General features: G+C 52.5%; 1 protein-coding gene across 1 annotated transcript; it reads right to left on the bottom strand.

Moving 5' to 3' along the window:
- Window positions 1-125: 125 nt before the first annotated feature.
- Window positions 126-27,990, bottom strand: BPI (bactericidal permeability increasing protein). The gene is made up of 15 exons (XM_008149628.3): window positions 27,763-27,990; window positions 25,126-25,240; window positions 23,789-23,917; window positions 22,163-22,324; window positions 20,645-20,708; window positions 16,101-16,164; window positions 14,697-14,788; window positions 12,766-12,942; window positions 11,591-11,650; window positions 10,128-10,295; window positions 8,993-9,060; window positions 6,824-6,866; window positions 3,158-3,221; window positions 2,093-2,169; window positions 126-547 (listed from the first exon to the last, which is right to left on the bottom strand). The coding sequence occupies exons 1-15, from the start codon at window positions 27,890-27,892 to the stop codon at window positions 509-511; spliced, it is 1,452 nt and encodes a 483-aa protein (XP_008147850.2). The 5' UTR covers window positions 27,893-27,990; the 3' UTR covers window positions 126-508.

Here is a 27,990-nt window from a genome sequence, read left to right as displayed (position 1 = left end):
ATAGTAATTAGAAAAATAAAGAGGCGACTGTATCTGTGCCGTACACGGATGCTGCAGGCCATGCTGGGTACAGCCAATGAATGAATGAATGGACATAAAACAGGAAACAATACCATCACACAGAATTCCACATTAAAAAAACCCAGGTGTTTCTCTTTTTCATTCTGTGTGTGTGTGTGTGTGTGTGTGTGTGTGTGTGTGTGTGTGAAGCACAAAGAGACATATTGTGGTTACACAACTGAAAGGCAATTCCTGGAGGAAACGTCTGGGCAGGCTTAGCTTTGGAAAGAAGCTCATACTCCCTAAAATACACACCGCACACTTTCCCAAGCAACAGGCTCTCCACGCTTAGGTCATTTCTAAACCTGAGTTCAGAGAAGTTTGCAAGGGTCTCTGGGTCAAGAGCTGGAGGGCCGCCTGGAGAAGGGGGCCCCACGGGCCTGTCAGGAACAGTGCTGACCACCCCTCAGCGGCTGGTGTGCCGACCGCCCCAGCACCGATGGCGACTTCAGTTGTAGAGAACATCCGCTCCAAACAGCAGGAAGTTCTAGGAAGAGATAGAACGCTGTCAACAGCTGGAAGCGCACCGCTGTGGTGCAGGCGGGCTGCTGGGTTGTTAGAGAAAACTTCGGGAGAGGGCAGAGTGGGGCCTGTCTGCTGACAGAAAGGCAGGAGTGAGGGGCACTCGGGGTCGCGCCTCTGGGGTCTGCACATCACAACGCCGGTGAACGTGTCAGCAGCTCTCAGACGTGCCGACCCCCGGGCAGCTCCGGGGCCTTCATTTGTCACCCCGGCCTCATGGCAGCTCAAGGGGGGCCCTGTTCCAGCCAAAGTTGCCAACCCACTTCCCCGCGCGCCTTCCCGCCCTTGACTCAGAACTTGCATAGCTGAAGAAATGAAATGGTGCCATGGGGTCATTATTTCCTTTAAGGATGAACTTGGGAAAAGGTGGGCAAATAGGAGCTGTGTTTTCCCTGCTCTCTCACCTACTTTTCCACAGTCTCTTAGCCCTATTAGTTCCCTAGTCTAAAGAGTTGGGGGTTGCTTGGACGTTGGGAATGAGGGAGGGCAAGGAATCTGGGTGATGGGGGTTTCCCATGGGGCCACGGGGTTCTGAGGAAAGACATTGCCTAAGGTAAGGAGTGCAACAGGGCGTGATGGTTTTTGCAGAGTGATCAGCTTCGCTGGGACATGCTAGGGCCTCAGGGTGGCATAAAGGTGGCTGCTGAGCCTGAGTTGATGGACGTGACTAGGGATGTGACCATAGTGGGGAAGGCAGAGCCTGGGCAGGAACCCTGGGGAACTCCCTCTGGGAAGGAAGGGGAAGCAGGAGGCAGCAAAGGAGACTGAGGCCCCAGGGAGAGGCGGCTGGCAAACAGGAGACGGGGCTCTTTGAAGCTAAGAAGAATGCTCCCAAGAAAGGGGTAAATATGCCCGATGCTGCTGGGGGTCAGGCTGGGAGAAGGGCAGGAGGAGGTGGTCCGTACTGGTATCTGAATTCGCCAGACACTGACCAGGCTTCATACCCACAGGCGTAGAATGGCGCTGATGCAAATGAAGAGGCATGCAACAGTAATTAAATGCAGCCACCTCAGAAAAGAGGCTCTGTGTCACCGAGGGAGTTCCATTTTTACCAAGTGTCGGGTGTGAAGGACGCAGCCAACAGTTAAAAGCAGGGACCTGGCCCCGGCTGGTGTGGCTCAGTTGATTCGAAAGGTCGCTGGTTCGATTCCTGGTCAGGGCACATGCCCAGGTTGCAGGTTGGATCCCTGGTTGGGGTGTGTGTGGGAGGCAACCGATCAATGTTTCTCACATCCATGTCCTTCTCCCTCCCTCTCTCTCTCTCTTCCTCTCTGTCTAAAAAATCAATTAAAAAATATATGCAGGGACCTGGCTTTGGATCTGGACGTCATTGAGTAGCCATGTGGTATTCCCGAGTCTTGGTCTTCCTTCTCTGTTTATCAAGCGCATCCACCTTCCGGGCTGGCTGTGAGGGTAGAAAGTGCTTGGCCCGGGGCTTGCATAGGGAAAGCTTTCCAGCACCAGTTGCTGTTGGGTGGCGACTGGGAGAAAAGCGGCCTTTGGGACTCACCTGGTAAGACTGAAGCACCAGGTTGAAGAGCTGGACGTCAGTGGGCAGCGGGAGAGGGTAGCCCTTCTGCAGCCTCTCTGCAATGGAGGTTCAGGACAGGATCAGGGAGGAGACGGGAGACGATGGGGCAAGCGGCCCAAGAGAGCCAGGCGGGCGGCCTCCCTGGACTGGAGAGAAACCTGGGACCCTCGCGTTCCCGCCCCAACACCCAAGCTCAGGTCCAGGACCTGAGCAGGCCTCCTGACCACGATCACCCTGCTGAGGGTGAGCACCCTGCTAGCGGACACCAGGCCCGAGTGGCCACCAGGGGGCGCTGCTCGCACGGGTGTGGACAGCCTGTGGCCATGTGATTGGGGGTATCTGCTTGGGGTTGCAGGAAGCCCCTCAATGTTTAGGAGAAAAGCAGAGATGGGCGGTGGCCAGGGGGCAGCTCTTCTGCCACCACCACATCCTGAATTAGAACTCGGGAGGATGCTAAATTCAAACCTGGTCTCCGAGGTCATTATGAAGCTACATGTGTCAAGGTGGGAGGACGAGTCTGACTCCATATAATAATTTGTTGTCCTCATTTATTATTTTTAATATTCTAGTCACGTGTTATGTGGGCCTCTCTGTGTGCCGTCGCCCCTGGCTATGCCAAGGTTAGCGGCTGGCTCACCAGTGTGGTGAGCGTAGGACCTGAACTGAGACCCTTCCTCCCTGGCCTTCCTCCCAGAGTTGGAAAAAGACCAAGGGCCCTGGCTGCAGAGGTGGGATGGAACCCAAGCTCCACCTCTCACCTGCTCTGTGGCCTGGTCATTTAACTTCTCTGATCTCCTCCCATGGAAGTTGGAGATATTAATAATCCCCCCACTCCTAAGGATCGGATGGGCACTTAACAAGAATGCCACCCACGTGGAGTTGCATTGTCTTCATTCCTATTCTGGGCCAGATGCCATTTGAGGTTCATTTGAGGTGAACACCCCTAAGCCCCCACAACTGGAGCCAGGTGTTAGATGGCTCTAGGAACCCTCCCCACTACTTCTCCCAGGACTGAACATCAAGCGCTTCTGCAAAGCCCCTTACCGTTAACCTTGGGAAGCACAGTAGTGGGCACAATGTAGTTCATGACGGCCTGCAGCAATTCCACCTGGAAACCAGAAGGAGGACGGGACCCACGTCAGGGCATAGAGGCATTTCGGTCTTCCATCATGCTCCCTCCCACACAGGGCACCTCCCAGCTGGAAAAGGCTGAGAGATGGACCCAAATGATGTGAAAACTCTGCAGCCCAGTCAAGGTCACGGGAGTGATCTCTAACTCTAAAGGTTCCAGTGGTAACGCAAGTTCTAGACTATACGGTGCAAGGCAGAGGTAAAGATGGTCAGCAGAGAGTATGTAAATGTGAAAACGTCCTCTCTCAGGCACTGTGGGCTGGAGGGCACACTGGCTCACCCTTTCCCCGGGCGATTCAGCAATGCTCATCAAAAGCCTTAAAAATGTGTGTGTTTGGTGGGCTGCAAACATGCCTCTAAGGCATTTATCCTGAGGAGGTGACTAGGATGTGGGCAGAAACAGATGCAAGGATGCTCAAAGAGTGACGAATATAATAAAAACAATGGAATACTACGCAGCAGTAAAAAAAAAAAAGAATGAAATTCTGCCATTTGCCACAACATGGATGGACCTGGAGGGTAAATATGTCAGACAAATAAAGACAATACAGCATGATTTCACGTATATGTGGAATCTAAAACAAACAAAAACAATAATGGACTCATAGAAACAGAGAACAAACTGATGGTTACCAGAGGGGAGGGGGATGGAGGGATGGGTGAAAGTGGTGAAGGGGGTTATAGCGTGATAACTTGGCACAGTGACAGACCGTTACTGGACTTAGTGATCACATTGTAAGGAATATAAATGTCAAATCACTGTGTTGTACACCTGAAAACTAATATAATATTGCATGTCAATTATACTGTAATTAGAGGCCCAGTGCAAGATTGAAATTCCCATGCAAGGAGGCACCCCCCCACAGGGGGCCGGGACCCGAACCTGACTCGCAGCATCCCCTGGCCCCCCTGCCTGTGTCTGCTCCGGGGCCGCTCGAGCCGCTGGGCCGGCTTGGGCAGGCCCCCCTGCCTCTGTCTCCATCTCCACTCCAGGCCTCATCTGCACTTGCAACCTCCTCCTGTCTGGTCGTGACCATTACTGAGTCCCAGCCTAATTTGCATATTATCTCTTTATATATAGAGATAACAATTTTTTATTTTATTTTATTATTATTTGTTTTTTTTTAATATTTCTTTATTGATTTCAGAGAGGAAGAAAGAGGTAGAGAGATATAGAAACATTAGTGATGAGAGAGATCCCCACTGGGGATCGAGCCCGCAACCCGGGCATGTGCCCTTGGCCTGAATCGAACCTGGGACCCTTCAGTCCGAAGGCTGACACTCTAGCCACTGAGCCAAACTGGCCAGGGCGAGATAACAATTTTTTAAAAAGCAGCCTCCATGTCCACATTTGGGGAACCATCTGGAGGACATGGTGGCACTTTGATACTAGGAAACTACGCAATTGTTATGCATGACATTGTAGAAGTACAATTATCATCACATATTCATGATATTTTTCGAGTAAGGAAAAGCGGGCTATAGAAACCACAGAATTCCATTTTGTTATTGAATATGCATAGCAAAAGGTGAGAAAGGATATAGTTTAAAATATTAACTAATGGGGAAATTAGGAAATGGTTTTTATTTTCTTTCATTTGTAAACCTGTAGGTTCTGATTGTTCTATAATGTATATGTTTTGCTTTTGCAATGAAAAAAAGAAAAGTCAACAATAATGTAATACCCTCAAGAGCATTGCCTGCAGTGGTGACATTTACAACTTGTAATTACGCACATTTTTGTTTCTGGAACAATTGAGTCTCCTTTCCCAAGCTGTAATTCTCTGGGCTCATCAAACATGGTGCCCTTTTTCCCATGAATCTAGGAACTTAAAATTTTTATTTTCTGCAGAAGCAGCAGTTGGTTACCCACTGAGTCATCGCACTATTGTGCCTTGGCACCAGTACATCCATGCGAATACAGTGAGGTAGCTTTGAGCCCTTTTTGTTGTTGTTGTAATCTCTCATCAGATAGAAATGGCTGGTTGGAGTTCCATCAGATTTGGAGGGACATTGGGACGGTCTGACTTTGGGGTGGCACCCACTTGGTGGGGTATTGGGGCATTTCAGAGATCCAAGGAAATGTTCTCCAGGGGCTCACCGAGCGGCCACGTGTAGTAAGGCGCTGTGGACAGAATCAGCATGCTGTGGCTTCTAATGGGAGCCACGAGGGTGATGCTCATTCAGGGCAGCGGTTGAAGAGCATTTGAGCTGCGACTTCCGTGGGCAGCTCACCAGCAGTGCCCTCCTTGGGCGAGGGAGGCAGGGGTGAGTCTACTTAATGATGGCGGGGGATTCCAGGTACTGGATCATCTACCTGGGCTTGTGAGAACCCTGCTCCTCTCCCTCCCACCTGCCCTTCCCCATCTCAGTGACTCTACCACTCACCCAGCTGCTCAAGCCAAAACTCTAGGTGTCGTTCTTCAATGCCCTTTCCCTCACCCCACACGTCACACCTCTCATCAAGTTTTGCCTGGCCTGGCCAGTGTGATTCAGTGGTTGAGTGACGACCCATGAACCAAGAGGTCACGGGTTGCAGGCTCAATCCCCAGTAAGGGGCGTGCAGGAGGCGGCCAGTCAATGTTTATGTTTCTACCTATCTCTCTCCCTTCCTCTCTCTCTAAAGTCAATAAAAACATATTTTACAAAATTAAAAAACAAAGTTTTGTCTGACCTTACTTCCAAAGTACATGTCCCCAATCTATCATCTTTCTCTTTCTTCCTGGCCTCGTCTCTCCCACGGACACATGCACCCATCTCCCCATTTATTAATGTGGTCTGACCTTGTCCCCAGACTCCTTGCTTCTAATCCCAGCCCGGGGCAACTTTCATCAAGGTACACATCAGATCATGTCACTCTGTATGAAACGGCTCATTGCTTCTCACTGCCCTTCCAACACCATCTACTCTAGCCCAGAAGGCCCCGGGTGAGCCAGCCCCAGGGCCTTTGTCCCTGCTATTTCTTCTGCCTGCGGCAGATGTTCCCCTCACTGACTCCCTCATCCCAGATATCACCTCCTCGGAGAGGCTCTCCCTGATCCCTCTGTCTAACCCTCAACCTTCTCATCCCTGTCTACCCCACTTCCATTTGGTTTTTCATAGCACTGATCGTGACTGAAGTAATCTTCCTTCCGTATTGTCTGCTTTCCCTGTCTTCTTCATGAGCATATCCCCACACCTGGAGCAGCGCCTGCCATAGAGCAGGTGCTCAGTAAAGTAATTCATTTGTTCATTCAACAGACATTTACTGGGCAGATCTCCCACACCAGATTGTGCACATTTAATCCCAATTAAGCCTCACCATAGTAACTCCAGTGGGAAGGATTATCCCTGACGTGTGGGGAAGGGCTGAAGTTCCCAAAGGAAAGTGACTTGCCCAAGGCCCACAGTGAATAGGTGAGGAACTGAGATTCCAGCTCAGGTCTCTCTGCAACAAAGCTCCTCCCATCATTACCTCACATGCAAATCGCATGCAAATGACCAGTGGCCTCCTGAAATGATGCCATGAGCCCAGTGGTCTCCAGGACCATTATCTTAAAATCAGGGGAAGGAAGGAGCCTCCGAGGGCCTCAGACTCACCGAGAAGGGGCCGATGTCTGAGTGCTTCAGTTCCAGGAGCAGCCTGTGAGAAGGGGAGGGGCGGGTGAGAATTCAGTTACTGGGGAGGAAGGGCCACTCTGGTGAAGGCTGCTCGGTTTTCCCTCCCAGTAGTCATCCCGCTTCCTCTGGTCACAGCCCCCTGATTTTTCCTTTGGGGAACCACCCATTCTCTACACTGTCAGTGCTGAGCTGGGGGCGGGCCGGCCAAGGGGCAGATTCCACCTCCCTGGCCACAGTGATTACTTCAGGCATGGCCCTGTGACTCATGGCTGGCCCAGTGAGAAGTGGTCTCAGCTGGAAATATTGGCAATGAGGTGTTCTTTTTTCTCCAGGAAGCTTAGGGAGCTGCTGGTGACCATCTCTGTCACCGCCTGGCGATAGCCCTCTGGAAAAGGGAGCCAGCACAGGGGATAGCAGAGCCAAGAGACAGAGGGAGTCAGAGTCCCAAGGACATCACTTAAGCACCTGGATCCACCCTTGCCTGAAACCCTTGGACTTTTCAATGGCCTGAGCCAATCAACTATCTCCTCTTTACAGCCTTTATGGCATTTTAAATGTGATCTCAGAGAAAGGGAGAAGTAAATGGCCGTCTATTGAACCCCTATCATTCACCCTGTTGAGTACTTTGTCCCAATGAATTCCTGTAACACCCCAAGAGGCAAGGGCCGTCACACTCGCATGGTACAGCTGAGAAAACTCACACTCAGAGAGGTCAAACAACCTGCCCAATGCCACACAGCTAACAATGAGCAGAGTAGGATTTCTAATAACTCCCCCGAGGCCAAAGCTTTGGCTGTCTCCATTACAGCACAAAGTTTGAAAACTCACTCTTGTTCACCAAGACTTAGGAGCCTCAGGACCCTGTGGATTATTTCAGGAAGTCTGTGCTCAGCCATCACCCAGCTGCGTCCTCTCCGGCTCCTCTACCTGAGAGGCCCACGGGAGTTTCAAGGAAAAAAAAATCCTCCTGTTTCCAAAGCAGTACCACTTCTCAAAAGGATGTCACAGAAATGAGCAGCATGGAGGCCTCAGGGACCGAGGTCAAGGTTAAGAAGGGTACCTCCGTGCCAGGGCGAAGCAGGACCTGGGCAGGAGCCTGGCTCCAGACTCAGTTTAACCAGCGTGAGTGTGATTAAGAGGTAGATGCCAGGTCTAAATGTTGGGGCCATGGCACCTACTCTCTCCGGGTGTCTTTCTTTTTCTTTGTGTCACCTCTATCCCCCCTCTTCCTCCTTTTGTGTCTCTGTCTTTCCCTGAGATGCTCCCTCTTCTGTGTCTCCCCATCTGCCTGTCTGTCTCTCTGTCTCTCACGCTCTGTCTCTCTTTCTTGATGTCTCTTCCTTTCTTCCTTTGTGTGTGTGTCCCTCTCTCCGAGTGTCTCTCTTTCTCTGTCTCTCCTCCAATTTCTGCATTTCTCTTTTTCTGTGTCTCTCTTTTCCTCTTCCTTATCAAGCACTTGTTTTTATCCCTTGAAGTGTTCCAAACACAACAACACATATTAATGCCTCATTTCATCCTCACGACAATGCTGCTGTGAAAGAGCAATGCTTGGGCGTATTTACAGCCAGGGACGCCGACGTTTGGAGAGCTTGTTGCTTACCACGGCGAGCTGCGCTTCGAAAGCAGGTGCCTGGGCGTCAGACACCACACTCCCACACCTCCTCTGCCGGGGTTCACATGGACCCCAGTCTCCTAGCGGGGAGGGCTGACAGAGTCCCAGGGATGGGGGTGAAGACGTTGAAGTGGGTTTTCCAAGTGCCAAGGAAGGCCGGGGGCATGGGAGGCTGCTGTGGTTCAGTGTGGAGTGGCATCAGCCAGCACTGCCCAGCCACGAGTTGGCCCACAACTGAGAGGTGCCTGGGACGAGGGACCTTCAGTGCCCAAACTGGGACACTCCGGGAAAACTGAGATGGCTGGTTACCCTACGACGTGTGGCCTTGGCAAGTCACTTCAGCTCGGAGTGTTAGTTTCACTGTCCGCGAAATGGGAGCATTGTGCCCTCGGCACACTGTTTGAAGCTTCAATGTGATGGGTGAACGGGAAAGCAATGGCATAGAACTTGGCACACCGTAAGGTCATTCATTGCAAGCCCATGGACCCCACGGATGAATGGGCAGCTCCCTCCCCCTGTCCCACAGGCCCACTTACTTGTCCAAGCTGAGCTCCCCCACAAGCCTGTCGGACACGGCGCCGACCTCCACAGAGGCGTTCGTGCTCTGCAAAGCAACAACCCAGGAGGTGAGGTGCTGGCCCAAGGCCTGGGGGCTCTGGAAGGTCTCCACAGCCGGGAGGGCCAGCGTGTGTGTGTGTGTGTGTGTGTGTGTGTGTGTGTGTGTGTGTCGGGGCGGGGGGGGGGGTAACCTCCCTTTTACTTCCTCCTTGTTGATGAGTCCTGGGCTGGGACCAAGTACCATTTTCTCCCCGGCTTCTGAGTCCATGTCTGAGTTCCCAAGCTACTTGTGAGTCGGGCCATAGGCCAGCCCTGTTCTCACAGCCATTCATTCATTTATCCATTCAACCAATATTTGGTGAGTCAGAAAACCGAGCTTCCTGCCTCAGCGTTCCTGCCCGCTGTCGGCCTGACCTTGGGCGACTCTGTGAGAACCCATTTAATCTGCAAAGTGAGGAAAATGGGTCTCAGTTTGAGACTGCACAGACCTGCCTGCGGCCTGTGAGTGCCTCCTGGTGGGGAGAAAGTCTGGCCTCACTCCCAGCGGCCAGAGTGGGTGCCCCTCAATGTTCGCGGTGTGACACAGTGATCAAATGAATGAGTGCACAAATCAACAATGGAATAAAAACTTGAATAAGTGAGGGACTAAACACACCAGTGAAGGAATAAACAAAGATATGTGTGGATGAATACATAATGAATGAAAGAACAAATATACAAATGATCAATTGAACAAAGGTATAAGTAAATGAATAAATGAATAATAATGCATGTATAAACCAGAAGAGATTTAGCATATTTCAAGTTAGCAATCTAATGAATAATTGAATGAATAAATGAATGAACAATACACACATGCATAAATGACTGTAGATATGAGTGAATGAATCAGAAACAGTACACACATTTCAAACCAATGACGAATGAATAATTGAATGAATGAGTGCCTGCAGGAGCCCAAAGCAGTTCGTGTAACGGCTCTGGTCACAGGCCCTGGAGCTACAGAGTCCAGGTTTGAATCTGGGCAGGCCTCACACTGGTGCCCTGACCCCGAGGGCGTGCTCTCAGCCCTGTCCAGGGCTCCCCATCGGCCCACACCCTGGAACAGCTTACCATGCCAAGCAGGAAGAGAGGGGCCAAGGAGGAGTTCGGGAGGACAGCGAAGGCCTGGGCCTCCAGGTCGGGGGTGCAGGCAAGGCCAGCGGGGGACACGGTGAGGTGCGGTGGAGAAGAGACTCTGATGAGGAACTGCATGCTCATGTTGGGGAACATCTTGGCCACCTGCAGCCCCCAGTGGGGACAACCAACAAAAGGGACCCTTTTACTGAAATGTGTCCAAATCCTGTCTTGCCCTGGCCCTGCATAAACACCTCCAATGTCTTCCCATGGCATTTTGACTAAACCCTCAGACTGCACCATCTGGCAGCTGAAACCCTGCCAGCCCCACCCCACACCCCTCCAGTGCCAGCCACGTGGGACTCCTGTTCCGCAAATAGGACCTGCTGTTTCCCCAAGACCCTTTGCACTCTGTTCCCTCTCCCTGGATGCTTGTCCCTCCATTCTTTCCTAGCTTGGCTTTATCCCTTCCCTCCGGTCTTAGTTCAAATGTCACCTCCTAAGAGAGCAGTGGTGGCTTCAAGGGGGAGCAAGGAGGGATTTGGTGACACCCATCTCTGCTGGCCTCCTGTCCTCCCCAGATAAACTCAAAGTCTGAATAAAAATAATGTGATTGTTATGCAAATTGAGCTTCAAGACAATTCCCTTAGCTACCGTATCAGTTACCCCTTGAAGTATCACCACTGAAGAGGCTGTTCAATACTGAATATTTGTGTCCCCCTCATCCCCAAATTCATATATCGAATTCCTAATCCCCAGTGTGGCTGTATTTGGAGATGGGGCCTTAAGGAAGTAATGGCAATTCAATGAAGTCGTAAGGGTGGGGCCTTGCTCTGATAGGATTAGTGCCCTAAAAGAAGAGACACCAGAGCTCTCTCTCTCTCCCTAAGTGCTCACAGGAAGGCCATCTGAGGACATGGCAAGAAGGCAGCCATCTCCCAGCCAGGAAGAGAGCTTTCACCAAAAACCGAATCAGCTGCCACCTTGATCTTGGACCAGAACTGTGAGAGGTAAATTCCTGATGCTTAAGCCACCCAATCTGGCGTTTGGTTATGGCAGCTGAGCTGTTTCAAACAGAGGCTTTCTGTAGCCGCCTTGTCTAACGACCTTATCAGCCTATTGGCTTCACCCATCACAGTCTGCATTTCTTTTTTATTGTGTTGGGTGCCTGACTAGTCATTTTCTCTCTCCACTGGACCAGAGCCCCAGGAAGGCAGGGATATGGCCTTTCTGGCAGGATACCCAGCCCAGGGCCCCCAGCACACAGCCACTCTCACACCTGAGCCTTTCTGTTTGGCGGTGGGCTTTGCAAGCTACTGCTACCCTCTCAGGCTGGACTACCCTGGATCTGGAGGGGGCTCTTGTCAGGCCGCTCAGCAGAGCCCTGTCCTCCCAGCACCCCCGGGCTGATGCATGAGCTGACTACAGCGGGTGGGGGGAGAGGGCAGGCCTTTTCTTACCTGGGGTATGAGGGTTCCAAAGAACTTGGTTGTCAGATGGAATTTGGATTTCTTTGGAATCTGTAGCAAGAGAAGAAAAAAAAAAAAAGATTCTGGGGAATTATGTTCTAGATTAGGGGGGCAAATTCCATATGAGGGCGAGAGACGGAATATACAAACACAATGGCCAGACCTATAGGACAATGGATCAATGATCCAGGGCTTCTGCAGCAACCAACCCAGGACAGTCAGACCAGCTCCGTGACTGCCAGCTGCCCAATCTCTTTTTCCCCCCAAAAGTCAAACATGCTCTTAAACCAATCATATCGGATGCCCAGCTTCTATTAACCCACATCCAGCTTCCCCACCCGACAAGCTCCGTGAGCGCACACCTGCGTGTCCCCCTCATCCCCAAACTCACGTATTGAAGCCCTCTCTTTCTCTCACTAGAAAGCTTTCCCACGCCCTGCCTGTCTTTGAGTCTCTGCCAAATGCAAGTGGTGGCTGACCCCTTTGCCCTAAAGAGTTCTCATTCGGGTGGTCTTCATTTATTTCCACAGCGGTTAGGCGGGGCCTCAGCATCCCTGTGGGACCTCTACGGAGAGGGAGAACATGACATCTCTTCCAGGAGTGGCATAGGAGGAATCCCACGTGGTTGGTGACTGGGTTGGGATCAGGTGGCACCTAGACTCTGGAGAGGATGGCCTTCTCCTCATTTTACAGATGGGTAAACTGAGTCCTAGAGCGGGACTCAGCCATGAATATATAGAGACAATGAGGAGGAGGACAATCAAGGTGACATGATGCTGAGACTGGATGACAGAGCCTGGCATAAAGCAAGGACTCAGTCAGTGCTGGCTGTTACTAGGAGCACTCACCAAGGACTCCCACATGCTAAGCCTGTGCTGAGTGCTTCCCATGCATTTATATCTCATTTAATTTATATCTCATTTATATCCTCACCACCCCCTTTGGAGGCCGACCCTGTTATTGGTGTTTTACAGATGAGGAAACTGAGATTCTGAGAGGTGGAGTAACCGGCCGAAGGTGACCCAGCTGGAAAAGAGGGGGCCAATCAATATTCGAACTCAGGTCTGGCTGACTCCGGGGTCCAGACCTCGGTCTCCCCAGTGTGCACAGACTCAAATCCAGACCGTCTGCTGCTCTTCCCACATCCACCCCCGGCCCGGACGTACCATGTCATCCTTGAGGGTGAGGTTCAGAACCCCAGCCTGTTGGTACACCAGCCCAGCCGTATTGAAGAAGTAGTCGGAGATGCCCAGGTACACCATGTGGTCATGGTCCATGGGTAAGGCCAGCGCCGGCGGGGCGAAGGGCGGGGGGCTGCGGTGGGCCAGGCTGAAGAACTCCCCCTGGGGGTGGAGGCGACAGAGTGAGCCTGGGCCTCCTTCAGGAATTATAATTCGACATGTTTATTCCAGGAAAAATGGGTTGAGGAGACCAACCCTGCGTTCACAGAGGAGAAAGCCGCGGCCAGAAACTAACAATAGCACCACGCATCTCCTGGCGCCACGGTCCACGTGCCCTGCCCACCAGCCCTGCGAGGCAGGTGCGACCATGCTCATCTTACAGGAGCACCCCCCCCCTCCCCGCCCCCTCCGGAGCACAGGGGGTGAAGTGGCTGGCCCGGGTCACTCGGGTAAGGGGCGGAGCCGGAATGGGGCCCGGGCAGCACACTCCCAGCCATTCCATTGGCTCTGCCTCAGCCTTGCCCGGAAGCACAGGAATTCTACTAAACGAACAATGGGTTCTGTGTGCTTGTTTTTTCATCCATCAAGTTAGCAGCAGTTTTAAAGAGACAGGTGAACTGTTGTGAGTATACTTGTACTTTATTTTATTTTTAATATATTTTTATTGATTTCAGAGAGGAAGGGAGAGGGAGGGAGAGATAGAAACATCACCGATGAGAGAGAATTATTGATTGGCTGCCCCTTGCATGCCCCCTACTGGGGATAGAGCCTGCAACCCAGCCGTGTGCCTGGACTGGGATTCGAACCCATAACCTTCTGGTTCATAGATCAATGCTCAACCACTGAGCAATGCCGGCCGGGCAGTACACTTTTGTACTTTAAACCCATAGAATCCAGTTTATGGTAAAAGCACTCACAGGCTCGGAGAACATATTTTTATATGTTTCTGAAGAGCAATTTAGCAACACACTGCAAAAGCAAATAATCTATTTAGCTAAAAAATAATAATGTTGAGTTATAAAGAAGCAAATTGTAGGTGAATACATATGGTCAGATACTATTTATGTGAAATTTAAAGGCCTACAAAACATACTGTGTAAGAATTACAGACACACGTAGGCAAGAAGGACATACACCGACGTCCTCCGTGTGACTAACTCAGGAGGGTGGGATGGGTGGGTTTGGAGAGGAGGCCCAAGAGGGCCTGAGCTATTTATGTCTACAGTGTTTCATTTTTTAAAAAAGTCAGAGGCCAATATGACAAAATGGTAATATTTCTTTTTGTTTTTTTAAATCCTCACCTGAGGATATGCTCATTAATCTTAGAAAGAGGGGAGGGGGGGGAGAGAGGGAGAGAGAACATCGATGTGAGAGAACATCAATTGGTTGTCTTCCATAGCATCCACCCGTTCAATAAATATTTATTGAACACATGCTATATGCCAAGCACAGTGCAGGGTGCGGCACATACAGTGAAGATCAAAGCAGTCACAGCCCTGCTCTTGTGTGTGTTTGTACGTGCATGTTAGTAATAAATGCTGCTGAGGAAAATAAAGCAGATAGAGGGCAGGAGGAAGGAGCTGTTTCCGTGACAGTGGTCTGAGAAGGGTCTCCTGGAGAGAGGATATTTGAGTAGAGACTTGGAGGAAGGTGGGGAGAGCCGGGGGGAGGGGGAGGAGCGGGTCTCTGGGCGAGAGCCTCCTGGACAGAGGAGTGGCCAGGGCCAAGGCCGGGGATAGAGCAGGCCGAGTGTGTTCCAGGAATGACAGGAGGCAGGCGTGCCTGAGCAGGGAGAAGATTCGGAGGCAGGGTGGTTGAGAACTGAGAGGAAGGGGTGGAGTCTTTGTACGATTTGTTTCCCAGGAGGATGGGGAACCCCAGGAGAGGGGGTATACAACTGTGGGTGTAAGTCTCACCTTCAGCTGCCCATCCAGGGTCTCGGTCGTGGCTGTCGGTGGTGCCAACAGTGAGTAATCGATCCCAGCCACCTTATCTATTTTGGCTGTCACTAGAGGGAAAGAAGACGGACCATGAGCTGGCTCCCTATGGCAGCATCTTTGGGGCCTTTGATGCAGGGTCAGCATCCCCTGAAGTTGAATTAAGAACTGTAGTGCTTGTTCCGTTTCCACCTCCTCCAGGGAGCCCACCCTGAGTTCCCTTTAAAGGAAAATGAATCCACACCCCAGATTCACAGCCATCATCTTCCCCCCCGTTCTTCCAACAGCCCCTAGATGAAGCTAAAACACAGGGTAAAGGAGCAGAGAGACCTGGGCTTGCATCAAACTCTGTAAGACCTTGGACATGTCCTGTTGCTTCTCTGAGTCACTTTTTGTCATTTGTAGAATGGGGTGAGAGCAGTGGCTCATGGTGCCGGAGGACTAAGTGAGAAGAAGTGTATGCCCTATGCCCTGTACATGTTGGGGCTCGAACACCAGAAGGCACCGATATTAGCATCAGTAATATCCCAGGCTGAACCCCGGCTGGCTCAGGTCTGAAAGGTTTCTCTGTCTCCCAGCAGCAAACAGTGCAAATTAAATAAACACCGGACCCTCCTTTAGCCCTTTCTTCCTGTGTTAGAGGCTCAGAAATGGCAGCCTGTCCAAGATGGCACGGAGCTGGGACTCAAAGCCAGCATGTTTGTCCTGTCTGGCGAGGCCAAACCTTGGACACTGCACCTGCACTGCACATCCCCAGGATGGGCTGTGTCCCTGGAGGGGCTGGGTGGTGCCTGGAGCAAGGTAAAGCACCATCGGTGGGCATAAACCACGTGTCTGCCACGCCAGGTTTCCGGGGGGATCCCAGGGCAAGTCACGGCTCCTTTCTGAGTCGGTTTCCTCGTGGTAAAATTGGGAGGATATGCAGACTCAGTGGGGTGTTGTGAGGACATGAAGAGACAGTTCTACCGGGTGCAAGGCACATGGTGAGCACTCGGCCAGGGGAGTCCTCCCTCACTTACGGGGGCTCTTCACAGTTTGCCAAGCACTTGGGGATAGAGAGAGTGTCTCCGTTTTAAAGATACGGAAACTAAGGCCCAGAGAGGCAAAAATAATCAGTCTCAGATCTCAGGACAGTATGTGTGTCTGGCCTCAGAGAGCTGAGGGCATTTGGTTGCAGGGGTAGGAGAATGAGTGGGTGTTTGTCCACCTCCCTTCTGGACTTGCCACAAGGACCTGGCCCAATAGGGATCCAGTGTCGATTGCCATTTGAAAGCAATCTGTTCTACCCCTTCACACCCAGGCCCAGGCTCCGTTACATTCTTCCTGTCTCCCTACCCCTCAACCCCTTCTACCTCGGTCTCCTCGACCCCATCCAGCACTCACCTGGCATTGTCTGGAAAAAAGGTTCCAGCTTGGAGGACACAGACTTGGTCACTACCTCGCAGATCTGGCGAGAACAAAAGAAGTGATCAGGGAGGACTTCCCATAGTGTAAACTGTTCTTTGAGAATAATGACCTGGACATGTCTTGCTTTCCTGGAATGTTTCCTTGAAAATCATGTAACGAATCCAGTTTCCCTTTTCTCTTTGGCCACCAGGAAGCTCAGAGTCCACCATGTAGCTAGGGAATAGTAACTGTATATGACTGGATGATCAGCATGTCTGCATTTTATTGACTACTCAAGTGTGGAACTTTCTTATTGGGTATTTAAGTTTTCTCTGTTTTAACGTGGGACTTTTTTGTTGTTTGTATTTATCCATTTGTTTTTGCTGCCTCAGATCCTTTGTGGAATGAGGTAGTGAAAAACAGGAGGTGGTCGGTGTCAACCTTCTCCCGTCTGTGCTGCTGGGAGCAGGGGACAGACCTCTGCTCAAGCCTGGGCACACTCACGGTTGCTGAGTATGGCCAGACGGACGCTCCCTGACCTCCCTGCCCCTCACATGACTCACAAGGAAATAAGCACAAGTCTGAAAAGTCCTGGGTCACATGCTGATTTTGCCACCAAGGGAGTCACTTCATTTCTCTAGACCCGTATTTTCCCATCTGTAAAATGGAGCTCGACAGCTTCTATTTTCCATTCTGCTGCTCTTCTGGAATGTAGCCTTGCCACCCCCATCAGGAGGTGGGTCTGTGAACTCCCCCCTGGAATCTGGGGGGAGGGGGTGTGTGTGGTGGCAGAAGTGACATTGTGTAACTTCAGAAACCAGGCCATAAACGGCTGTGCAGCTCCCACTTTGGCCTCTTGAAATGCTGCCTCTCTGGTCCTTCCTCTGAGAACTCAGGGACAGGCTGTTTAGCTGCCTGCAGAGCCGAGCCGAGCCTTCAAGTGTCTCCAGCCCAGGCACCAAGCCCTGAGCTGTGGGTCTCCCCTGATGGGACCCAGTCAGCAGGGCGGAGACACAAGCTAAGCCGCCCTGTTGATTCCCTGACCTGTGAGGGTTGTAAAGGGGCAGTTGCTTTATGACACCATATTTGGGGCTCTTTATTTCCAAGCCAGACTTAGCTGGAAAACAGGATAAAAGTCGCAGGCCTCCCTAACTGAAGGCATGGGGGCTGTGGGGCAGGGTGGTCAGATAAGCCCCTACCTTCACGATTGGGACTTGCCCCCAAGTGTCTCGTGACTTTTGCCTCATTAATCCAACCGAGTCTCCCGGGCCTCGCCTTTCTTGACTGTTGGGCAGCCCCTGGCAGGTGGGCCACTGTCCCCCAGAAATGCTCCTCCTAGAGTCCCAGGACCCCGGACTCTGCCCGTTCTCCGCCTGTCCCTTCACTTGCTCTTCCCCGGACCCCTCGGAGCTCCTCTTCCCTCTTGCATATCGGAGCTCCTTCCTCCCGGGCTCCCTGCCTTCTGCTCACCGGTTCCCCCGGAGCCCTGCCAGGCACCCCCAGGCCCCTGCTAGGCCCACTGCGTCACCTGCACCTGTGTGAACAGCTCCCCACACCCCACAACTCTCCCGGCCTTGCTCCCAAGCGCCAAGGAGTTACAGTGCCAGAAACAGCCCCAACCAAAGGGAGCTGAGGGTTGGGGGCTAAATACCCAGCTTCCTCACCCCTTTGGGGCGGTTCTGAGGTGTGTGCCTCCCGGTTCCTGAGAATCGCCCACAGGACTGAGCCCCACTGTCCCCAGCGCTAGCCCACTCAGAATGTCCCAGCCCCTTCTACCCCCTCGCTGTTCTGCCTGGGATCCCCTCCCAATAAATGTCTTGCACCCGAATCTCTGTCTCAGCACCTGCCTGGGGCAGGGCACCCAAGCAAAGCCCCCTCCTCCCTGCTCCAAACATGGGGCCAGTGTCCAGGGTGTGCCGCCCACACCTCTCCCCGGAGCGCCAGCCTGAGGGCCCAGCTGCCTCCTGGCCACAGGCCCCCAAGGCCACCTTGTCTTAGCCAAACCCCTCAGGTTCTTACTCCTCCTCAGGGCTGTCCCTACCCCCATCTGCCCAGAGGGCATTCACACTTCCCTTCTTCCCCTAGTCAATCAAGTTATTGTATCTGGGGGAAGGTGGGAGGGAGCCAGGAGGGAAAAGGAAAGGGATAAGGGAGGGAGGAAACTTGGTTTCCTGAAGTGTGTATCTATCACCTAAGACTCTGCATGTCCCAGGAGGACTTGGAAAGTCATTCTCTGAGGAACCTGCGCCTCTTCTCCACGTGGCCCAGGGTGGGAAGGACAGCACATCTGGAACCTGGGCCAGCTGCACACCTGGGCTGCTTGCCCATGGCCACTGGTTTCCAGTGCTGCTCGCCCACGTGCCTCCAGATGGCTCCAAAGCACAGCAAATCGCATCACAGCCTGGGCCTGGCTTCCTGCTGCTGCCCCTCTTCCCTGGCTCCATCCACCCTCCCTCCCCCCCCCCCCCCCCACCCACACACACACCTGACACAGACTTGTTCTTCCCTCCCGCCACCCTTCACTCTGGATTCCTTGAAATTCCACTCCCCAGATCACTCTTCCCATTTCCAGCCCTTCCTGGCCTCATAAACACCCTGGCCCCTCATTTATCTTTCATCCGTCCGTCCATTCATTCATTCAGGCCAGTACCCTCTTCTAAACAATCTCTTGTTATGATTAAGAACTTTGCCTCTGAGGTGGGGTGGCTTGGGCTTGCATTCCAGCACTATCACTTCTCTGTGTGTCTCAGTTTACTCGTCTCCAAAAGGGAAAATCATGATATACACCCCCTCGTAGGGATTTTGTATGGATTAAATGCTAATTCTTGTACAGAGTTCTCTGCATAGTTCCAAGCCCGTTGAAAGCACTCTGCCTATGTAGGCCATCCTCCTCACATCACCACCATCATCTTCACCACCACCACCTTCACTACCACCACCACCACCACCACCTTCACCACCACCTTCACCACCACCATCACCACCACCACCTTCACCACCACCACCACCTTCACCACCACCACCACCTTCACCACCACCTTCACCACCACCACCTTCACCACCACCATCTTCACCACCACCACCTTCATCACCACCACCACCTTCACCTTCACCACCACCACCTTCACCTTCACCACCACCACCTTCATCACCACCACCACCTTCACCACCACCACCTTCATCACCACCACCACCTTCACCACCACCACCTTCACCACCACCACCACCTTCACCACCACCACCTTCAGCACCATCTTTACCATCACCATTTCCCCACTATCATCGTCACTATCATCTTCACCAGCAGCAGCAGTATTATTGCTTTTGAGCTTGGCTGCTATCAAGGGGCCACTCTTAAGGTGTTACCAAGAAATAATCTGTTTTAATAGTTCTGAATATTACATATGTGCCAACACTCCCCTCATACTATCACTTCATTACAAAGACAGGTGAACTATGGGTCTGCAAGGCTGGTGGGAAGCACTGCCTGCCTTATCTCCATAACCCTTGCATCCTTGTTGACGAAGGTTTTTTACAGACAGTGAAACTGAGGCTCAGAAAGGTCAAGTACTTTGCTCAGGTTTATACACCTAGTCCAGCCTCAGAGCCAGACTCAAAACCCAGAAATTTTGACTCTAAATGCCATTGTATAATCCACGGTTACATATTTTGATAACCATGCATTGATTTAAAAAAACAAAAAACAAAAAAACACCACCACAACTTTTGACCATGCCTTCAGATAAATGATCTCATTGTCGTGCCTTTGACTGGGAAACCAGCGTCTCCTGCCTGAAGACTGCACAGCGTCCTCCATCTCCCCGAAACTCCTGCCCCGACGCTGGCCTCTCCCGCCGTTCTCATGCAGTCAGAGAGATCGTTCTAAGGCACAGATCAGCCCGGGGCACCCCCTGGCCTGAAACCTTCCCTGGTTCTCCCGTGCCCTGAAGCCCAGCTTACGTGGCTTGTGAGGCAGGCTCAGGGGCGTCCTGCAAGCTGATGGTCTATTAATGGAAAGCCAGCCCGATGAAGGGCCCCTTTCCTCTGCTGTACAAGTTGTGTGGGGCCAGGAGAATGGGGGTGAAGGCAGGTTTGGAGGACTGGCCAGTGCTGCCGTTCATACCAGTTCCAGCCTCAGAGAATAGTTTGGCCGCCTCAGCGATTGCACATTTTTCCGGGTGGGGAACACCAGGAAGGGGGTTCGGAGTGGGCGGGGATGGGGCAGGAGGCCAGAGGGCTAAGAGAAGAGAGGGCTGGTGGGGAGAGGATGGCAGTTTCTTTGCAGGGACGAATGTTGCGGGGGGGGGAACAGAGGTAGCCCACGCCGACGTAGCAGTTTGCTGTGGGTGTGGGCGGTGACCCGTTCTTAGCCTCTCACTGGACTCCTCAGAAAAATAGACATGCCTGGCTTTTAGAGCTGGAGTTGTGGTTGCAAAGGGCTGGAAGGACTCAGGGGGTCTGGTGAGGGCAGAAGTGTCCAGTGATGCATGAAGTGAGTGGACACCGAGGGCCCCTCCCGCTCTGACCGGAGCCCCTCCTACCTTGCTGTTCAAGGCCTTTTGGAGCGAAGACTCGATTTTTTTGTGGAAGAGTTGGATCAGCCACCTGCAGATTGACATGTGGGGCAGCGTGAGGCTTCCCAGGTGTCCCTGGGCTGCGCTGGGAAGGTTGCCTCATCTGGGAAGCCTTCCTCCCTGCTCCAAATGGGCACAGGCACCCTGGTCCCTGGGATGCACGCGCCCCAGCACACACGCCTCTGCCCCTGTGGGCAGGCACCTGTGGGTAAGGTTATTTCCTCAGTAGGCGCTCAGCTGGGCCCCTGCCCCTTCTCAGCCTCATTCCTGGCCACTCCCCTTCCCCTCTGCACTCCAGCCACACGGCTCTGCCAGATCCTCTGTGTCCTGTGCTTCCTCCCACCCCAGGGCCTTTGCACGTGCTGTTCCCTCTGCTAACACACTCCCTGTCCCCAACAACGGCCTCATTAACTCCTACCTATTCTTTTCATCTCAACTCAAATGTCATTTCATGAAGGAAGAACTGGCCAAGCCCCGGACTAGGTCAGATCCTCCTGTTCCATGTGTTTGCCCACTCTGTACCTCTTTTTCTTCGTTTTTACATCCTTTTTGCAATTCTTTGTGAGCTACTCATTAGTGTAATGATCTGACTAATGTTTGTCTTCCCCGCTGGGCTGGAGGCTTCAAGAGAACAGGGACTGTGTGGCTAAGAATCTGGGGCCAGATAGTCTTGGGCTGACTCCCTTCTCAATAATCACTAGGTATGAAAACTCAGGCTGTTTCCTATGCTTTCCGAGCCTGGGTTGTCTCCCCTGAAAATGGATTAACCTCAGTGTCATTGTGTGGACTGAATGAGAGAAAGCGCGTGCTTAAAACAGTGCCGGCCACACCGTGAGCTTCCAATCGCTGTTAGCTAGCTGCCTATTGCTACATTGGTATTGGCCAGTGGTCGGCAAACTCATTAGTCAACAGAGCCAAATATCAACAGTACAACGACTGAAATTTCTTTTGAGAGCCAAATTTTTTAAACTTAACCTTCTTCTAACGCCACTTCTTCAAAATAGACTCGCCCAGGCCGTGGTATTTTGTGGAAGAGCCACACTCAAGGGGCCAAAGAGCCGCCTGTGGCTTGCGAGCCGCAGTTTGCCGACCACGGGTATTGGCCACTGATGTTTCTTGAGCACGTTGCATAAGCCTGGCGCATAGGATTCTTAGTAGATATGTGTTGAGTGGCTGGCTGGCTAAATGCCGGCAGCTTTGTGGTGAGGATTGTATAATACCGTGCACAGCCAGTGTTCAGCACAGAGCCTGGGGCAATAGATGAGCTCAGTAAGTCTGCGGGGTGCATGCTGAGTGAGCCAGGGCCCCCCGGAGGCAGGGACGGTGTCTGCTCCCTCAGAGGGCTCCTGTCCTCCCCTGCACCCGAGGCCTCTAAACAAGGCCTGCAGGGAGGCGACGCTCAGGACATGTTTTCTCAACACTGGGATGATTAGGACAGTTCTCCTTGACGTCCCTCCTGCCACCCACAGCCCCAGGAGGCCATACCCCAGGTGGCCGCCTGAGATGTGCACGCGGATGCTGTCAATGTGGTTGCTGCAGCTGGAGCAAGTGACGGTGGAGTGGCCTGTGGCGGGGTCGCAGCTCAGCTTCAGACCAGCCGAAATGGAGACGCCTTGCACACTCAGGGCAAAGTTGCCGCTGGTTTTGCTGAAGGGAGACAAAGAGAAGGCTTGGAGCAGCACTTTCTTCCCCGCCAACGGCAGAAGGTAGGGTTTGCTATTGTCCCCACTCCAGGCTCAGAGAGGGCGGCAGCGTGCTCACGGCCACACAGCCGCTGAGTGAAAGCTGGAGTCCGCCCTGAAGTTTCCACCCACATCCGCCTGGCAGAACCCTGCTCTCACCCACCGCCTCAGCCTCTGCCCAGGCTGTGGAGCGTGGGGAGCATTCCTCCACCCCTCTGAGCTCCAGGGTCCTCATCCAGGGCCTGCAGCAGCAGTGGGACACCAGCTGTGCCACTAAAAGCTGGTTGTCTGGGGTCAATGACTTTAATGAATGAGTGTCCTTGTTCATTCGTGGGGTTCATAACGCCTCCGTCGGGGATGAGTTTTGGATAAGACGGTGGACATGAATGCAGGTTGTCAACTCTTCTACAATGCAATGCAGTATTACTGTGAGTGTGTGTGTGTGTGTGTGTGTGTGACCAGTAAGTGAAATAATAGATACAAAAGAGCCCACGTGAAGACCTCAGCCATTCTTGTAGGGAACGGACAGACCCAGTGTCCTTGTAAGGGAGGGCAGAGTCACACCCTTCTCCTCCATGTCCTCCCTGGATTCCCCACAAAGGAGAGACGTTGCTAAAGCGACTGGTCAGTCTGAGCCACTATCATTAGTGGACAGGGTCACTGTGGTGAGAGCCCAATATTTAGATTCAGGGTATAGTTTGGATGATTTGCCCGAATCTTTTACCCCTTCCTGCATCCATACCCTCGCCATTGCCTATGGTTTGTGTGTCAGGGGAGGCGGGGGGAGGGAGAGAAGGAACGGGGAGGAGGAATGTGCATCCATGCACTTGACTTTGGGTATAGCCATGTGACTTGCTTTGGCCAATGGCATATGAGTAGAAGTGACCATGGGCCAGTTCTGAGTACAGACTTTAAGGGGACCTGTATGCTTCCTGTTGTCTTTTTGCATCCCGGCCATCACCAAGAACATGCTCTGGGTAGCCCACTGGTCCTGAGAGGAGGAAGAGATTCAGGTGGAGAAGAGCTGCCTCAGCTAAGCCCAACCTAGATAGGGGAACCCCAGCCAACACATAGATGTGCAAGTGATAATATATGACCTGTTTTAAGCCACTGAGTTAGCAATGCTTGTTCCACGGCAATAGCTAGCTGTTAAAGGGGTGAATTAAAGGTCCCACTTCACCTTCCATCCTAAGCCACATGCACTAACTCAGCCTTGCCAGTGTCCTGCATTGAGATGAGGACAAATGTTCAGCTACTAAACAAGGGTTATGTTGGATCTTCTGTGAAAAATTCCCCCAGGAACACTGGGGGGACAAGTGGTGATGGGCAAGGCAAAAATTGGGCATTCCCGAGATCCTGGTGCTCATCCCTTCCAAGTCTCACTAAGAGCTGACCCACCCACGTAACAACCCCAGGCTTGGGAACGCACATGAAATTCTTGCGTGCCTTCCATTTCCCGCTGATCTTGACACTGGCATCTGTCACGGAGAGCGCCAGGCCCTCGTTGGGCAACAGTCTTATCTGGGAACTGGGCAGCTGAACTTCACGGATAACCAGGCTGCGAAGAAGAAATGTTTTGTTAGCCTCCTGGGGGCCCACACAAGGACTCAGCCAATGGTTCGTGTAGAATCATCCTTCCCACCCACGCCCTCCACCCCATCCCTTCCAGGCCAACCCCGAAGCTATGAAAGCAGCCTTGGGAACCCTGGGCATTGGGCAGGGTGGCTAAGCTTTGAAGTCAGACAAATCTGTATTCGCATCCTGCTCTTACATGTACTATTGTGTAGCCCTGGGCAGGTCACTTAACCATCCTTGAGCCTCAGTTTCCTCATTTGTAAAAGGGGCACAATAAATTCTATCTTGCATGGTGTGTGACGATCAATAAAGATACATGTTGTCCAACTGACGACAAGTTCTGTAAAGGGAGGAAATGTGCCTGTCTTTTTTTCACTGTTGTAGCAAAGCCTGCTGTGTCAGACACATAGTAAATGCTCACGAATATTTGTTGAGTGAATAGGTGTATAAAATTCTCTACAGAACATGGTGGGCCTTCCACCCAGCACCCACACCGCCTTATTGCGTTATCAGAGCTGTCATTTAACTTTTCTATGTTGCTCCAGAGGAAGCTGACTTTGCCTCCATCTTCACGGGGGTGACGCTTCGGATTTGGGCATAAGCTAATTAGCAGATTCTATTCCTCAGACCACGCTGCGTGGTTCAGGAGTCTGTACATAACCTGAGATAAACCAGCGTGAATCTCGGGGGTTTTGCTTGAGGTGCCAGGAGAAGGGGCTCTCCTGCCACAGGACTCGCAGTGCTGCAATGCTGGTGGCCATCTTGCCTCTTGGAGAAGACACCTGCCCGAGAGTTAGACCCGCCCAAGGAGGTGATTCCAAGAGGTGGCCAGAGAGAAACAGGTGCAGTGACATTTGCGTCCGCCTCCAGCTGACCTGACGCTGGACTACTCCAGGGACCTCTCAGCCACGGGAGCCAGTAATTTCTGCTTAGGCGCTTTTGGATTAGGTTCTCTGTCCTTAAACCCTCTCCCCCCAAATCCTAACTGATATATGGGCCTACCACAGAGTTTTAGGGTTCGTGACATGTCCCCCAGGGAGTCATGGCGAGTGCCTGAGAGACCGTTTTTATGGTGGAAGCTTGGGGGACTCCACTCCGCATTTGGGAGTCTGTGGCCTGTGATTCTGGCTTTGGGAGCCCCGGAACCCTACAAAGTCCTGCACACTGACGATTGAGCGCGACGGGCCTCACCTGTAGAAGTTATATTCGCCTTTCCCCAGGTACTTGATCTTAAAGCTTCCTGAGAAAGAGGGAATCTCGATCTTCTCCAGCTCCCTCTGCAGCGTGGCCACCCCCTGCTGGCGGGCTGCGGGGAGAGAGCAGGGGTGATTGTCAGGGGCACAGCCTGGGAGCCTGGGTCCCTGTCCATCGCAGGACAGGTGGGATTGAAAAGGTCTGAAGCTACAGTTTTCTGTCAAGGGCCAGAGAGTAGATATTTTTGGCTCTGTGGCTATTACTGTCTCTGTCACCACCACTCAACTCTGCTCCTATTGGCCCAAAGCAGCCATGGACTGTATGTAAATGTGGGTGTGGCTGTGTTCCAGTACAACTTCATGGACGGCGAAATTTCGATGTTGCGTAATTGTCACATGTTGTGAGATATTATTCTTCCTTTGGCTTTTCTCAATGTTTAAAAATGTAAAAGTCATTTTTAGTTCCTGGGCCGCACAAAAACATGCGGTGGGCCCTAGCTGGCTTGGCTCAGTGGATAGAGTGTCAGCCTGTGGACTGAAGGGTCCCGGGTTCGATTCCAGTCAAGGGCACATGCCCGGGTTGCGGGCTCCATCCCCAGTGTGGGGTGTGCAGGGAGGCAGCCAATCAATGATTCTCTCTCATCATTGATTTTTTTTTTTATCCCTCTCTCCCTCTCCATTCCTCTCTGAAATCAATAAAAATATATTTCTTTAAAACGCGGTGGGCCAGATTTAGCCTGCAGGCTGTGGTTTGCCAACTCCTGTTCTAAAATATCACCCCTAAACACCCAGCCATGCATCCAATGGGCATGGATCGCACACCTACGCTATGCCTAGCTCTGTGCTGCGCCCTCACAGGTACTCCATCTCTCTGGCTTTTGGACATGGTCTCTATAGGGCCTTTGTATGTGCCAATCCTGTTGCCTGGTCCAAGAACCAGCAAAAAGGCAAACAATACCTGAGAAGGAGTAATTGGTAAAATGAGGGATCCCAGGTTTGTGCTTTCCAAGAACCAGTTAGAAAGTACTACTACTACTACTACTGATAATAAATAAACATCTATCAAGCTCTTACTCTATGCCAGGCACTGTTTTAGGCCTTGGACATGTATTAAGTTACTGAATCTGAACAATCCTAGGAAGTAGGTCCGTTGTCACCCCCAATTCTCAGATGAGAAAACTGAAATTCAGAAAGGTGGTCACACAGCTGACAAGTGATGAAGCAGGATTTGAATCCAGGCCTTCTGGTCCCAGAACCCGTACCCTGAGATGAGCCTTCTGCGGGGGAGGGGTCAAAAGGAAATAACACACACATTGTCACTGCCTGGGCGGGGTGGGGGGTTCAGGGGGGATGTGGGCTGGCCGGGATCTGTGGGTCGGCAGGGGCCAGGTCATGAAGGGTCCCGAATGCCATGCCCAGGGGTCAGGGCATGAGGCACTAGGTCACCACTGAATAGTGTAAGTAAGGAGAAGGACACAAGCAGGTCTGCTGCATTTCAGAAAACCCACTGTGGTTTCCACCTGAGGTGTGAGTAGAAGGGGAAACCGGGCATGCTGTGACAGAATCTGGAGACTTCCCGGTTTAAAGGCTGAGCCCAAGCCTCTGCTCCCGGCAAGCCTTCAGCGTCACCCCAGCACTGTTCAGAGAAGGGCCCTACTCCTGTCCCCCTGGGATTCAGAGGTATCCTGCCTGTGTTGCGGTAGGAATTCAGGGATGAGAGAATTCCTGGCTTTGGTGGAATTCCACTGCTGTATCAGGTCCCTGAATCGGGACCTGATACAGCAGTGGAAACCAGGGCCTGAGGTTCTGCCTTCTTGGTCTATTTCTCCGCTCTTCTGCAGTTCATCGTTCTGCCACTGGGAGGCAGCATCGAGCAGCCCGACGCAGGGACATCAGACAAGACCAGAGCTCAAATCCAGGCGGCCCTCTGGCCTACCGAGTCAGTGCCTTCTCCAAGTTTCAGTTTGCTCACGGTAAAGGTTGCTAGCAGCAGTATATCCCACCCAGGGGGACATGACGATGAAACGAGATGATGTGTGTAAAGCTCCTAGCTCAGAGGTGAGCGGGTCAGCAGAAGCCGCTTCCTGCCCCACACTCCTCTATCTGGGGCTGGATGAGTGGCCTGGGGGACCCAGATGGGTACTGTGCACAGTATGGCTGCCAAGCCCCTGCCCTGGAGCTAACATTAAGAAGGGCTGTCCCTGTGCTCCCTCTGCCCCTTCCCCTCCCTCCCCTCCCACTTAGCCTCCTCGCTGCCTGAGCTCTGCCCACGCTGAAGACTGAGCCAGTGACCTGGAGGCAAATGACAGGGCTGAGAGCAAGCTTGGGAAGAAAGTAAAGAGCCTAGAAGCCGGAGTTGAGGTTTGGGTAGAGGGAAGGAGGGTACCATGAAGATGAAACCCTTGGGGGCCGGGACTTGGAGTCCTCCAGGCCGCGCACTCCGGTCCCAGTTCTGCCACTGCCCGACCCTGTGATCTAGGGCAGTTCTCCTTGCCTCAGTGTCTTCATATGTTAGGTGGGTGAAGGCCTACTTTGAGGAGCTGTGAGCATGCCGTGCACTGGAGTTAAAGGGCTGCACCCAGCAGGTGCTCAGTGAATGCTCCTCGGGGTGGGAGAGGAGGGAAGGAAGGCCTACCGTAGTCCAGGCCCTTCTGGGTGATCCTGGCCACGATGCCGGGGTTGGTGGTCTCCGTCACAGCTGTGCCCAGGGCGGCCAGCACCACCAGGGCTGCCCACCTCGGTGTGTTGTCAGGGCTCCTGGCCATGTCTTCGTCCTCCAGAGCTGGCAAAGCCTCAAGGTCTTGGCAAGCAACTAGGGACCTACAAAGGAGCCGGCTGGGGAAACGCAGGTTACACTAGAAGC

This window comes from Eptesicus fuscus, chromosome 12 (assembly GCF_027574615.1).
Source record: "Eptesicus fuscus isolate TK198812 chromosome 12, DD_ASM_mEF_20220401, whole genome shotgun sequence".
NCBI classification, from domain to species: Eukaryota; Metazoa; Chordata; class Mammalia; order Chiroptera; family Vespertilionidae; genus Eptesicus; species Eptesicus fuscus.
Note: the sequence above shows the minus strand (reverse complement) of the source record. Positions and strands in the feature narration are given on the sequence as shown.

Bases quoted from the DNA above. Each gene is read 5' to 3' on its own strand.
- BPI (XM_008149628.3), bottom strand. From the start codon at position 27,892: ATGGCCAGGAGCCCTGACAACACACCGAGGTGGGCAGCCCTGGTGGTG. The intron at 11,651-12,765 runs GTACGTCCGGGC...CTCTTGCTACAG, and splicing joins TCACCCTCAAGGATGACATG to ATTCCAAAGAAATCCAAATT. The intron at 6,867-8,992 runs GTAAGTGGGCCT...CCCTTCTCACAG, and splicing joins GGGGAGCTCAGCTTGGACAA to GCTGCTCCTGGAACTGAAGC.